Source organism: Podarcis melisellensis, assembly GCF_964234715.1.
Source record: "Podarcis melisellensis genome assembly, chromosome: 7".
NCBI classification, from domain to species: Eukaryota; Metazoa; Chordata; class Lepidosauria; order Squamata; family Lacertidae; genus Podarcis; species Podarcis melisellensis.
In genome coordinates, this window is record NC_138539.1 from 39,092,627 (window position 1) to 39,107,963 (window position 15,337).

At 40.3% G+C, this 15,337-nt stretch overlaps 1 protein-coding gene and 1 long non-coding RNA gene across 15 annotated transcripts in view; one reads left to right on the plus strand and one right to left on the minus strand.

Annotated features, from left to right (window-relative positions):
• LOC309373455 overlaps positions 1–14,807 on the minus strand; it is a 31,999-nt gene extending 17,192 nt beyond the window's left edge. For 3 of the 5 annotated variants that reach the window (XR_014170044.1, XR_014170045.1, XR_014170048.1), the window contains exons 1-2: positions 14,209–14,807; positions 6,971–7,110 (exon numbers count right to left, since the gene is read on the minus strand). This is a non-coding gene — a long non-coding RNA (uncharacterized lncRNA). Of the gene's footprint in view, positions 1–6,970; positions 7,114–8,835; positions 12,119–14,208 lie in introns of those variants that run through there. The other 2 variants (XR_014170046.1, XR_014170047.1) reach the window with 2 other exon arrangements.
• The window catches only part of ST18 (ST18 C2H2C-type zinc finger transcription factor), a 187,858-nt gene that overhangs the window by 150,230 nt on the left and 22,291 nt on the right, over positions 1–15,337 (plus strand). For all 10 annotated transcript variants that reach the window (XR_014170004.1, XM_081917514.1, XM_081917513.1 and 7 more), the window contains 2 exons: positions 2,458–2,669; positions 12,125–12,370. Coding sequence is in view for 9 of the 10 variants with exons in the window: in XM_081917514.1 (XP_081773640.1) it covers positions 2,458–2,669; positions 12,125–12,370 (458 nt within the window). In the remaining variant the exon portion in view is untranslated. The remainder of the gene's footprint in view (positions 1–2,457; positions 2,670–12,124; positions 12,371–15,337) is intronic.

Below are 15,337 nucleotides of genomic sequence, written 5' to 3' on the forward strand. Positions count from 1 at the left end.
TATATTGAAAACAACCCCATGAAAATCAAGTGGAGAGGATCCACTGGTCAGTTAAAAATAGTGTTGTGATATTACACTCATGACCAGTGGTGGGCTTGTCCATTAGGGTGAATGGGGCACTGCCCCAGCAACGTCACTCTGCCCTTAGGTAGCCCCCAGAGTCTGCTGCAGGACTTAAAATTAGTAAGGGAATAGCTCTGTCTTAAATTAGCTTTGGATTCACCTACTGCTTGTCTCCCTGTCTTCTGCCCCACCAATCTCAATGGTCACCATCCGCCACTGCTCATGATCTATTTAGAAAAACTAGATGAGTTTCAAACTATTGTTCAGGTTTGAATTGCATAACGGGGGGTACACTAGTTTGACGGGTGATGTGATATTTGTACTGATATGAGAGGAGACAGGTTGCTTTTTTGCTTCTGCTAGTGGCCCCTGACTCACAGCTGGCACACAAGTTGCTCCTTGAATTTGCATGCAGAGCTGTGTGACAAAACTGCCTCTTCCGCCTCTCACCTTCCTGCACACGATCCTGTCTCCAAAGAAACCCCAAAACTTTTTTTTAAAAAGGCTGGGTTGAGGGTTTACCTGAATTTAGAAACTACTTTAGATTATGCACACCACAATCTGTCTGAATGGGTTAGATCCAGTCTTGTTCATACTTAAGTTAGTCATCATTGATTTCAATGAATCTACTCTTAAGCCCCATTGATTTTAGTGGGTCTACTTTAACTGTCATCCTGTCCCTAAAGGATTTTATGCATACTCCTTGTCAAAATATAGGGCTGGTAGGTTGTATTTTCTCAATTCAAAGTCAATCCCCTCTGAACTGAAAATCCTGTCTGTAATTTGCCAGGCCTGAAGAAACTATTCCTGAGAACCTCTGATATATCTTTGTATTGAAACAGCAAACAAGATCCTGGACAATATTTCTGACATTTCTTGGGCTGCCAATAATCTTGGCACAAATGTCATTACTACATGACTCTTGGAGTCCCCTAAGAAATAGCTGTTCACATAATTTTTTAGTCCAGAGGCTTTGAAGCAATATCATCTGGCAATTTAAAGCTTTGGCTGGGGTCCATAGAGACAACTACACATGAGCTGTGGGCACACCCAAATTGCCATTTCAGAAAGACACCCTTTTTAAATGGTGTGAAGTCAATAGGCATTGTGACAACAAAGTGCATGGGCACTTTACAAAAAGACTGCTTCCAGAGGCAATTTCAGGGTGGCATGACTGGTGCGGTCATGCTGGGTGCCATGCTGCAGGGCACGCCAGACCAATGCTGTAAAACAGAGTGGAAGAGGTGGGGGTGGCAAATGTTAGTGTCACACAGGACGCTGCTGAAATTTGAGAGCCCAAAGCCTGCCACTACTGCTGCTCTTCACGAAACATTTCCCCTAGATCAGGGTTAGGAAACACCTAACTCCAGATGTTGCTGGACTACAGCTCCCATAATCTCTGACCATCAGCAAAGCTGCCTGGGGCTCATGGGAGTTGGAGTCCAACAATATATGAAGGTTCATCATCCCTGTCCAGGATTCTCTGTTTAAATTGCTCATATGCCTAATTTCTAAACCATTTCATCATCATCATCATCATATTAATAATAATGGCAGCCAAGGAATTTAAAAAGATGCTTTGGTGTCCTGGGAAAGGGAATACCTTCTGAAAGGGAAACACAGTGGAGGAAAAGGAAGGAAGTGCCACTGAAGTAATTGAATTTACTTCTGAGGTGACATGGGGCGCGCTGTTGGCGAACCCTAGCTCTGTTTTCTTTATTTTTAATATAGCTGACACTTACAGTATGCTCTATATTCATTTTCTTATGTATACTATAATTAACATTTGTTAATTATATTTTATTTAACTGCTCCAGCCTTCTAAGATTCAAACTGATTTCACAAGAAGAGCAAAACATTGCAGTAAACTTGAGGCAAACCATTTTTGGCTACAACCCAGCATTGTTATAGCTTAGGCCGATTAATTTTGCTTTGGTTTTATATATTATAACTCAGAGTTCCATGGAATTCATCATGTTTATGTTAATAAAGTTTCCAAGCCCATTTGTGTTTAAATTACAGCTGAGCCAAATATTGTTTGTTCTTTATTCATCCACCACTGGACTTGATGGAAGTGAAAGATTTCTTGTGTAAGGAGTGATTAAGTCTTGAGGAAAGGACCCACAATTTAGGCTCTCACTGAAAATGGGAGCACCTGCACATTTATAAAGCAACTCTGGGTTTCTTAACTAATCTCATGATCTCATGTTTTAAATGCATTCAATTCTAATGCTTCTTAATAGCAATGGTAGAGCTCCCAGTAAAAAACAGACTTACTTTAATGTATTATTTGCCTGTTTTTATTGTATAAAATGATAATACATAAAACCCCAGTATCTTTAACAGAGGGACAGTTGCACTCGAGCTATTTCTAATCAAATCTCTTTTCAACAGCAAAGCATTTTTCAAATCCAGGAAAATTTTCTAATCGGCTGCCTAGTGCTAGCGCCCACACACAGAGCCCTTGCCATGCCAACTCTTATGGCTACGGTCAATGTAGTGAAGACACCCACATAGCAGCAGCTGCTGCAATCCTGAACCTTTCCACCCACTGCAGGGAAGCAGCAGAGATCCTCTCCAACAAACCACAGAGTCTGTCTGCCAAGGTAGGCAAGTCCAAGAACCTGGAGGGTGTGCTAGCTACTGAACTGTGTGAATAAACTGTCTTTCATATTAGTGATTGCATTCAATTCCTTCCTTCCCTTCCAAGAGCGAAAGAGAGAGAGGGGAAAAGAGCAGCCCCTTTTTGCATGTTCTTTTGAAGAGAGATGGGAGGGTGGGGGTAGGGGGAGATAGCGGAAGAAAAGAAATGCAAAAACTGTGCTGTGGAAAGTCACTATAATAATAATAAGGGAAGAAAGAGGGGGGAACTCTGACTCCAGAAATGGTTTTTGGGAGATAGTGGTGCAGAATCTGTTGAAATGAGGCTTATTTGCATGGTGCAAATACTACTGCAAGTTACCAGCATTAGTCTGGTTATTAAAATTAATAGAAATGAGATGGGGAGGGGCTATCACAGATCTCTGTTTTGTTGTTTTTGCTACTGATAATTCCACTGAATATTTTAAAGAGGTGAATAAAAGGTGTGATGCGTGATGAACATAGGGAAAGATCATTTGAATAGCCCATTGATAACTCTGCCTATTTCCTTGTAATCAAGTTTTATTTTCAGGGTGCATTAAGAGTTACAAAAGTAAATTTGTGTTGTGAAAAACCTTGCTCCATAGGGTATGAAACACCTCTGGCTATGAAACCTGGAAAACAAACAACTTCGGCCCGTTGTTGTTGAAAGCTGTATTTAGTACCATTGGATACCATTTATAGCACCATTAGGGACTGGACCATGGTGTTGGCAGAAGCTCACATAATCCATCTTGTAGAAAAGATAGACGGGAGCAGGGCATGGAAATGGGTGATGAATGAAAAGTGTTATAGAATGGCACATACAACATTGCCTTTGTACTTGGAGACATTCTCTGGGACACAGAGAGATGTCTGTTTAGCAAGCTTTCCACTGTGTAATGCCGCAGCAGACTCATAATGGCAGGATCTTGAGAGCAGTTATTCTGGCTGAAGAGATGCTTCTTCAGCGGGACTCCTGTTCCACATAACTGACTGCTTTGCCTAGTGGGAAAGCTCATCTTTTTATCGCACGGGCAAAATCAGATCAGATATCTGAGGCCTGTCTTCAGTGCAGTAAAATTTTCTGGTTTTCCTTCCCGCCCCCCTCGCACCCAACTGCCGTTGCAACAGCCAGGTTCTTGGAGCCAACGATAGTGACATCCTTGCATTCAAAGCCTGCCTATCAAGACAACTCCATTTTTAGGGCCCGGGGTGTGTTGCTGGCTATCTCTGCATCCACAGCTTTTATTCACGATATTGGCCAGAGACATTTTCTAGTGCTGGGCTATGGCAGATATTACTTTGCCACCCCCACCCCCTCTTGTTGAAAAGGAGACTGGTGCCAGAGGCTGTATTAAATTGCTTCCCCTACCTTTGGCTGACCTTAGAAACAGACCTTTCTTGCCAAAGAAAGGTAATAAAGGGACCAGGCATAAGATTATTATTGTTCTTCTTCTTCAGCTGTACACCTGTTTTGCGTTTGCCAAAAAAGCGGAAGGCAATCGTAACCACTCATGGCAGCATTTGGGGCATATAGGAGGTGGGTGGGTGTGATTTTCATCCAGAAATAATTTTTTTTTGTATTAAAATGGTCGTCAGGCATTGTCCTCTGCCAGCCTTCACTTTTGCCAAACTTCCAGCAGGGCATGATGACAACCAGTGGTACAAAATATCTGACAGAAGAATGAGAATTAGCTTCTGGCCAGAGTGAAGGCAAGCAAAGCTCAAAGAGACGAAGTAGCCAAAATCACACACATTCTTTTTATTTGGTTTGGATAGTGCTCCTTTTTAGGAAATTGAGATTTTTAAACAGAGAAATGCATACTGCAATAGTCTATGGATGCAGGTGCCTAAACTAAAACAAATTACTGAGGTTTGAAAATATAAAGTGAATCAAATACTGTAAACCTGTTTGGTTTTAATTTGATGATCACTTTGTTTTTTTGTTCACACTGCACATTATTTTTCTTTTAATTGCAAAGATGCATTTCAAGCCTGCGCACCATCTTCTCAAGAAATGCCTTCATTTAGTTTGGATTTAAAAATAAAATAAAATAAAATTGAAAGGGTATAACTTTCTCTCCTCTCCAATCCAGCTTTTCCATGTGAACCTCCCAGCCCCTCAGAAAATAAACCCCTACTGGTGACATCTCCTCTGTAAACATGAATGAACAGCAGTGCTTTTGTGTAAATTCTATTTGTTTCAGAGTTACTTGTCAATGAAAAGTTCTTGGTAGATTGAGTCATGAGTTTTTAAACAAAGACTGTGAAGTAACCTGCCAACATCCAGTTATTCTTCCTGAAGCCCACCATAGCTCTACTTATATCTACTAAAATAAAACAAAAAGGGAACAGCAACATAATTGGCATTAATATATCCTCTCTTTGGCCTTGCCTATAACTATCCTCTCTTTAAATGTTATCTATTCTGCTCACCATAATGCAAGAAAATATATTCTGGGTCTTGAGAATGGGATGGATGGAAGGGTAGAAATGATGCTCGCCAGCTTTCAAATTCGAACCCCAGGGATCAGGACAAAAAGCATCCCTCATTGTCTCCAGATTGTCTTATCTGTCAGTTTTATTTCCTTATTAGTATGCATTTTGGAACAGGGCATCAGTCTCTTTCTCTCTCTTTTTTTTTAAAAAAAATCCAGCTTTTGATTAAATCTGGGGGGGAAAGCACATCTGAATGGCAAAAAAAGAAAAAGGAAAAAAATCCAGGCTCTAGAAATGAGATTTATTTCAGGTGCAACATGTTTCAGAATCATTTCCTCCCTCGAGGGCATGTTTCTTGCAGCAATTCTCACCCAAGTGCAAGGGGCACTTTAGTGACTCCTCCTGACATTTTCACTTGGTGGGAATTCCTGCCAGAAACATGCCTTGTGGAAGGATCTGTTTCCAGAGGATCTGTTTCCGGAGGGTACCACTTCATAGCTGTATTCACTGGGTTTGCAATACAAAATTCAATCCACATTTATACAAGGAACATCCACCAAACACAATGCTTTAAGGCAATACATGCTTTAAGGGAAAGGTATAATTAGCAGCATAAATAAAATGATCACAAATATATTTTCCCCAAATACAATGGCAGCGATAGTGGAATCTAGGAAAGGCTCAGAGATCTCATGTGATGTTTCATATATTGTGTACAAACCTCTAGAAATTAATTTGGATAACTGAATCAGATTGCAGATATTCTACATTTGTCTACAATCAACTGCATGCAAATATAGTTAATTACCAGGAAAATAAAAAATAAAAATTAGAGTTGGTTTTGACAATCCTGATGCATTTAAAAATAGCAAGAGCTATCTCTCTTGTTTCATTTTGTGGGTGACTGAAAGAAAAATAAGAGATTTACCAATGATTCAGCCTTAAGCACCAAGGGGTTGAAGTGAAACCTTTCAGATTAACCCGTTGCACGTGGCCTTGTCCTACAATGTGGCAAAATGATTTTTGGAGCTATTAAGATTCACAACTTCTACTCTAATGCAAGTTGTTGTGTCATGTCATATAGCATCACATATCAATCACATCAAGACACAGTTTCCCCCAGTTTTATCTTATGGCTTATGTGGCTGCCACTCAAAGAGGAAGAAACAAGCCGTACATTCTGTCTTTCTCCTCTGAGCTGCCTCTTGCCAAGAATTCTATTTAATGTTTGCGTGTTTTCCTCCCAACATGTTTGGACAAAATGACATATACATACTGTGCCTTGAAAGAAAACAAAACAGAAAAGCAAATAGCACAAACTAGGATGAAAAACATATTTGTTTTTCCTCTCTTTCCTTGTATTAGTAATAGTGAAGTTGACAAGTGAATCAGAACTGTACCCAAAGATAATTTTGTGTGTGTGTGTGTGCATGTGGGCATTTGTGTGTGTTTGTGTGTGTGTGTGTGTGTGTGTGTGTGTGTGAGAGAGAGAGAGAGAGAGAGAGAGCAGTGCTGACAGAATCAAAAGAAAGGTAATCTAATTTTAAAGTTATTCCACTGTATTAAACACTAATGGTGATGTCCAATTAAGTGATACTCAGAGTAGACCCACTATCACTCACTCGAATCTATTGATTTCAGTGGGTCTACTCTGAGTATCACTTAGTTGCATACAACCATAAAAACCACAGAAAATATTTTTTTAAAAAATAAAATAAAAAGAACTGCTAAGTTCTTGTCAGTTGTCCCATTGTTTTTGGACCCATTGGTCAGAACCCTGGGAGCACTGCTTCCTGAGGATCACTGAAATACGTTACATAGTACATAATTAAGTCACCGAACTTACTGCTTCAAGTTGTGGTGATGGGCGTTGGCTCAGGTGTCTTTAAAGCAGGAGTACATGAGGGGTAACCTGGGGCACTTTCAGGGGTCCTGACTGAGTTGGCCAAGTAGGCCACATTTGGCCTGCAGGCCAGAGCTTCACTCCTGCTTGAAAGGAATTAGAAAGGAATATTTAGAATTAATATTTGTTTGTTTGTTGGCTATACAGTGGTACCTCAGGTTACATATGCTTCAGGTTACATACGCTTCAGGTTACAGATTCCGCTAACCCAGAAATAGTGCTTCAGGTTAAGAACTTTGCTTCAGGATGAGAACAGAAATCGTGCTTCGGCGGTGCAGCAGCAGCAGGAAGCCCCATTAGCTAAAGTGGTACCTCAGGTTAAGAACAGTTTCAGCTTAAGAGCAGACCTCTGGAACGAATTAAGTACTTAACCCGAGGTACCACTGTACTTTGCATTGGCCACTCAATAATACATGTTCTCTAGGCAGTTCCCAAAACATAAAATGACCAAAACATTTTTAAAAATACTATTCAACACAATAAAAGCTGCATGATTTCGTCTTTCTTTCAGGCAGATAAAAAATAAACCAGAAATAATACAGTGTCCCTCACACACTCTAAGTGACTCTAATCTCGAGAAAGAAACTTCATGATTCTTCTTAAAGTATCGCTTACCTCCTAAAGACATTCAAAATACTGCTGGGCCAAAGCCTGCCCCCAATTTCTTAAGAGTTTTCTGCTTCACAAAAGGAACATCCCCTTTTTTGCCTCATTTGCAGGATGCTTTGGGATTGAGTCCAGGCATCTGAAGGTGGTGTGTGTGTTTTCTTTCCAATACAGTAAACATTTCTCCAGTGTCTAGCAGCCTCCTTGGCTGCCCACATCTTCTGCTCTGAAAAAGCCCCATTGGGAGGGAGGTACCTTATGATACTTTCCCCTGGGTTTTAACTGAAGGGCAGGAAGCCTGACTAATCTGTGTCTGAGTTAAGAGTTCTCACTGATTGTGTTTTTAAGTGGAAAGTTTTCTCTTGTGCCTTAGAAAAAAACTTTCCTTTCAGATTTCTTTAAAAGTAAACAGATTCCACTTAACAAATAATAATGAACAGCTGACAGATGCTCAGTTGGAAGCCTTCCCATCTTCCCATGCTTACGGGAAACCCAGTCAAGGATGTTATGGGGTTTTCAGGAAGTGCAGGCACCCAGGAAGGCTGCTGAATGCAGATCACTGGATAAATTAGCCACAGGATGAAAGGACAATCACAAAATTTCTGAGCTACCTCAGAAGTAAAGCAATTGCAACAAAAATCTGGCAACCCACCCAGGAGAGTTTCACCAACAATGTCTCCTTGAATTTTTTTGAATGCAATTTCTTTTCTTGTCATTTGGTAGAGAATGCTTTAAAAAAGCAGAAGGTATTTTCAGCATAGCACTAATGTAAACACATCTTTACTTTGACAGGATGAAAATAAGCTGTATAAATAAAGCAGGCAATTCTATCCTTTAGAAATGTTCTTTACTCTCTGTTGATAATCACTTCAATGCAGATATTTAAAAACATTTGAACAATAAAGAACACTGAAAGATCTACTATTAAGGGCAGGATGTGGGTGGGGGGAGAGAGAGAGAGAATCTGATAGTCTTCCACCTGGCGTTGGTTGAGACTGCAGCAAAAGTTATAGCAATTTTATATTGGACTGAATAAAAAGGCCATGTTGTAAACATGGGATCCATCCTCCTGTGAGCACAAGGGGCTATATCTCTGTGACTGTATTTGATTGTTGTGTACATCTGTGAGCTCACTTAAACCCCATCTGCACTCTTGTTACACAACCCGGGTATTTTCCGATCTGAATTAGGTACATACTCACCAACCCAACTCCCTTGCACATCAGAAGATAGCCCTCGCCAGTATCTTCATATTCACATCAACAAACGTGTATTGTCTTCCAACCAAGCCTCTTTGGTGCTGCTAAATGAGGCCAGATTCCCAACTGTCAGATGTGTTTCCTGACATGTTTGGATCTGTGATTTAATTTGAGAAGACTTTGACTGTTTTATGGAATTTGTTTGCTGTTGTCTCCTGCCTTCTGAGTTGCTGGTATTTTGTCAGTGACAGAAAATCTGCACTATTTATGGTTTTTGCACTATAAAACTACTGCATCCCCCATTGCATGGCATCTTCTCCTAAGCCATCTGTCACAGAGGTCTGGCATTTTATGTGAATGTTGGTCAGGCAGACTTAACCCAAGTTTTTTTTTCCCCCTATGAAAAATGTCAGCAACTACAATGTTTAGCATTTTACTTTACAGTGGCCATTAAACTTGATTACTTGTAGCTCTGTTTCATGGCTGTACTTATATATCAGCTATGAAGCCAAAAAAACACAAGGGTAATCATGGCAACAATGTGCTCAGGTCCTGGGAAGTTCAGCTGGCAGTGATACAGTTAATATCTTGGATTTTTGTAAGTAAGGGGTTTTTTTTAATGCTGATATAAAAATGTATTTGATATTATACAGATGGCATAAGATGTTGTGGTTACTAAGTTATTATCCAGGATAAGCTGTACTGTCAAAGTCGGGGCTTAAAACTATCACAGGAGATTAAACTATTTACTAAAAAGGGGCAAAAAGATATAACGAAAGCATCTTAGTGTATGAACATATTAGAAGTGTATTTACTTCCCATAAGTATAATAAAGCATATCTCTCTTTAAGCTGGGGGATTGAAAATGTGGACTTTGTCATACGAGAGGAACAAACGCAAGAGTTTCTAACTTGCACTCTCTCAGGCAATTGGCCTGATTGTTTTCAACTTTTCAAAAGGAACTAAGATGAACTGATCTCTTTTTCTAGGCCTGTGTCTAAGCATCATGCAGGCATAACATTTCCTGGCTAGTGCTTTGAGAAGCAGCATACAGTGCTACAGCTGGAGAATGTTAGGTCAAAATGAGCTATTTTTCTCAGGAGTTGTTCTGCTAACTGGATGCTGCTACCAGGATTGTCTATGTTAAGTGGTTGGCCTTCTTTCAATCAACATTGTACCTGACATCTACATTCACAACTGGATGCCATTGAGATATTTACTGACTGTACAAAGTTTGAGGAACATTTGACTCTCCTTTTGATTGTGGGCAATGTTCAAAACTCCCTCCCCTTTCTAGCCAACCAGCTGAGTTGTTTGTCAGGCATGTGAGGTAAAGCGTTAGGCCAGATACTGTTAGACAATATGAGACCTCCAGGGCCAGGGACAGCCATAGGATTCCATCAAGCAACAAGTTAGTCACCCCAGTGGAGAAGTAGGCTGCACATGGACTCACTTGACCCTTCATTTCCAGGTGTTGGTTATTTTACTCTGCATGATTTTACTCTGCATTTTAAATAAATATCTGGAATAATTGATCCAAAATGACTGGGCCCGGCTTTGACCAGGGAGGGTGGGATACAAATAAAAAAAAATATTATTATTATTTATTATAATTGTATGCCTGGTATGTAACTAGTGCTTTGGAGTTCTGCATAGTTCTCCTCTTAAGGAGATGCATACCCAAAGCACTATTCCACATATCACCCATCCATCCCTAAGCAGCATCTGGCTGTCTACTGAATCTCTCCATGGGTTAATTGCTCCTCCTCTTCCCTTCCACAGTTAGAAGAAAAACTTTCCTCTTCTTCTAGTCCACACATCTTGGATGTGTGATATAGATTTCCCCAGTGAATTTCTCTGGCTGTTCTATCAGATACAATACAAATGAACAGGCAAGGGTTTATGGAAACTATTGCCATAGTGAATCCTTGCCTCTTTTGAAGCTCTTTGGCCTGACTGTTGATGAAGCACTGTGCCATGAGGCAAAGTGAGTTGACCACCTCAAGTGACAGGATCCACAGGGGCAAGAGATCTGGCCTCCAATGAATGCATCAGCTTTTACTGTTGCTGCAGTGGCACACCCCTTGCAGGCCAGATCTGTTGGTCTCCTCCTACCCTTGTTCCCAGAGTGGATCTTTATTGCCTCCATGTTCCTGATGTAGATTTTCACTCAGCATTTCTTCCTTGGTGGGGGACACCATTTTGTGGTATGCCTCAGGTGCCAAAATGTCTTGGGCTGGCCCTGATCAATCATAACCAGATAATCCAGTGCAGTGCCCCAGTTTTCTGTACTATAACGTCCTGGGAGGCACATGCCATTTGACTGGTGCAGGGGGCAGACGTTCTAACCTGTGTAGACACTGTTGTACAACTACTAACTTAACTGGTAGATTTCTCTGTACAAATGAGAAGAGTGTGCTCTCGCACTGAGAACTTGCTTGCAGGCTTTGTGTAGGCCTCTGGTTGGCCACTGCAAGAGCAGGATGCTGGACTAGATGGTCCACTGCCCTCATCCAGCAGGCTCTTATGTTCTTAATAAAGTGCAGCAGATGAGAAATATGATTCACACATAACATTCAGAGGCATGACAGAGTTTGGCCTTATGGCAGAATAAGGGTGACCATGAAGAATAACAGCTTGCATCTCAGTCCACAATGGAGCTCTGCATTTCAGGGAAGGACATAGTCTGGACCTCTTGATTACAGTAAACCTTTTAAAAGTTCTTTATAATTCAAGCTCCATTTGAGATAAAGTGAGATTGTCACTGATATATAAAAGACCCATGACAAATGCTCCCCTTGGTTCTGATTTGTACATTTGTTTCCCCTCCCCCTCTGATACAGATGTTGCAATATTGTGAGAGAGTGGGGGGTGGATGAAATGTAATAATAATACTGTTGATGAGCTAAGCAGTGAATTAATGCTTTTATCTGAAAAGGGATCATAGTTCTCTGTAAAAGTGAAATGATTCAGGAGATTTAATGCTAAAGTTTTTTTGTAAAAAACCCCCCTCGGATTTAGTACATATAGTTTACATTTAAGAAGCATCTTATTCTGCTTACTGTGTTTAAGCATAGAAACATGGAAAGAGTATTATAGAGGTATCTCTTAAGGGTGCCTAAGAATTAAATATTAACGGGTATAAATCGAAAAGCTGGTTTTTTAGATTTAGATAAATTTAAATAAAAGCAGGCATTTCCACTTATCCCTTAAAAGCTCTGCAAGTCTTATTATGTTGTTGCTGCAAACTGTTCACACTCTAAACATTTCTCTCTTTCCCCTTGTGTATCAGGGAGCTGATATAGAAGTGGATGAAAATGGCACCCTGGATTTGAGCATGAAAAAGAACCGGCACCAAGAAAAGGGTACTCCGCTAACATCTTTCAGTGCAACAGTTCCCACTCCTGCCTCTTCTCCCTTCAAAACAGGCAGCATTCTGGTCAATGCCACCTTCTACCAGGCGTTGTGTGAAAAGGAAGGATGGGATACGCCAATCAACTATAGCAAGAGCCAGGCGAGAAAGGGGGAGGAGAAAGAGGTATATTTTTTGTTTATCACAATACACCATGGATGGAATTGTTGATCTTGGAATAATTTATTTTACAGTACCCAGTTTGAGCTATGGCAGCTAGTACTCCACTCCTAAGCCCATGTGCAAGTCAATGGCACCATTCATTTTGGTGGGAGTAAGAATGAGACAGTATACTAGGAATTAGGGTGCTAATGAGGATTTTTCCTTCCTGGCCTATAGGAAGGATGTGCAGTTAGAACCATTATGAAAGCCAGTGAAGTTATGATCCTGCATCCAACTACCTGGGAATAAGTCCTATTGAACTCAATGAGGCTTACTTCTGATTAGATGCATACAGGATTGCATTGTAAATCATGCATTCTAGAAAGCATGATCAGTATTCCTAGAAAGTAGCATCACATTTTGGGAACCAGTTTATGTAGGGAATAATGAAAACATTTTAAATCCTTAAAAAGAAACTGCATGGGATTTTTCCAGCTCTGTATATATGATATGATCAATATATAATTAAGTTCACACTTCCATGATAGACATTAAGAATTAAGAAGTTATGACAATGCTTTATCTCTGATCTGCTATGCATTCATATTCTTTATACATCATGATTTAGAGAAATGGTAATTTTTGCTTTGCTAGCAATATCACTTCTTTAAGAGATTTGATAGAACAATGAAGCTCTTCCAAAGGCTTTTCTCTCTCTCAGCAAACTCAACATTAAATCTTAGCATTTAAAATACTTTTATTCAGTCCAACCCTTTGGCTACACATCTCTTATCCCTAGGGAAATATGAGGTCAAAATATAAAAGTCTCTGATATCCTGTGATCAAACTCATAGGGCTAAGATTTGTGAAGTACAGACTTCCTGGATTAATGTGCAGGCCTGCCCAATCATATGTAAAATGGCGCTACACTTACAAAGCAATGATGTAGGGGCTGCAACCTCTGTCCACTGCTTCCCATTGGCATCCTGCAGCCTCTCCCCCAAGGTCATTTTTTTATACAGTCTGGTACTGACACTGGAAGTGAATCTGGCTAGGGAGGAGCCATAAAGGCAAGCAATGAGCAAGAGCCCCTGATTATCCACCCTTCCAATACGTTTCCAAGCACAATTCAAAGTATTGGTGCTGACCTTTAAAGCCGTAAATGGCCTCAGTCCTGTATACTTAAAGGAGCATCTCTGCCCCCATCGTTCAGCCCGGACACTGAGATCCAGCACCAAGGGCCTTCTGGCAGTTCCCTCATTGCGAGAAGTGAGGTTGCATGGAACCAGCGGAGGGCCTTCTTAGTAGTGGTGCCCACCCTGTGGAACACCCTCCCATCAGATGTCAAGGAAATAAGCAACTATCTTACTTTTAGAAGACATCTGTTTAGGGAAGTTTTTAATGTTTAATGCTGCATTGTGTTTTTAATCATTGGTTAGGACCCACCCAGAGTGGCTGGGAAAACCCAGCCAGATGGACGGGGTATAAATAATTTATTATTATTATTATTAAACTGGTATAGATCCATGTTTAAAGACACAGATCTGCTGCTGTCATCTGTAGCTTGACCCAAAGCTAATGTTCAGATTTAGTCGTTAAAGAAACCAAGCACATTTTTTTTAAAAAAAACCCCGCACATAAGCCGCATCCGATTTACTCCTCTGTGTTCCTCACAAAGACACTAGAAGAGAACATCAATATGCATGTCAACATGGCACATCAATTTGGCCTACAATAGAAACTGAATAGAAAACAAAAAATGCAGCTGTGGTCCCCTGCCCACCCCTTCATAAATAAGACAAATATTTACATAAAGTAATTCATCATTTGTAAGAGATACTGTACTAAATTATAATTTAAACCTGGTGATTTCCTTGATTTTTGTTATGTTCTTTTCATTTTTGTGTTTATTGAGCTTTGGCAGGATGTTGTGGGGTGTTTTTTCTGCTTGTTTGTTTGTTTTCTTCCCCCCTCCATCTTTTTGGCCATGTTTTCTATAGGAACTTGTTGCCAGAGCTAGGCAAAGTGGAGGTTTAATTGGACTTTCTCTTATGACAAATAAATAAATAAATAAATCAGCATTGACCCTTTTATGCCAACCGACTGACACTTTGATAAATTAACAAAATCAGAACAGTTTGTTCAGCTTTATATATCCCTGTAACTTAGGAACGGTACAGACAAAATGGCTGCCAGGTGGAGGCCATATTACTATTTGCTGCCATAGTGGTTTCATACTGAGCAAGCTATTTGTGGTCAAAAAGCAGAAAATTAGAGTTTCCTCTCCATGTCACTGAAAATTTTGGGAGTGAAGAGTCTGTGGGATGTTAGCATCCAAAATGCTAACATTAAAGGGTTAATTGCAAGAGATGTAGAACTCTGCAATGTCATATGCCTGAAGCAGTTATGGCAGTTATTTCAGTTATGGCAGTTAGTTTAAGAGTCTTAACAGTTAGAGCAGCAGGTATGTTGTGTTAGGCTGCTGTCTGCCTCAGAGTTTCAGTCAGTCTGTAAATGTTAGTCAGCCTTAGATACAAATCTATGTAAGATGTTTTAGCAACTTAAGTATCACCTTCCTGCATTGTATATTTAATCTGTAACTGCAAGTACAAAAAGTTATATGTTATTTGAACTTTAAAACAGAGTGTCTTGCGTAATTTTTATAGGAAGGAAAAAGAGAACTAATTAAAGGGCCAAACAACCCAGGGCTTTCTTCTGCGTACTCTGCAAACGGGAACTAATTCCCACATAGTATGGGACAAAATTCCTGAATCTTTTGGATAACTGCTGCATACCAATATTAAACACAGAACAGCTACTTAAACTTGTGATACAACTGCTCAGATTTCAGTTCTAGAGGATCACTGGTCCATGTAGCTTAATATTGCTTGCACCAGAGGTAGCCAAACTGGTGGTCCCTCTACCACACACGTATATTTTAACTCTGACCTGCCCCAGCTAGTCAATGATCAGGGATGGTGGTGGTAGTAG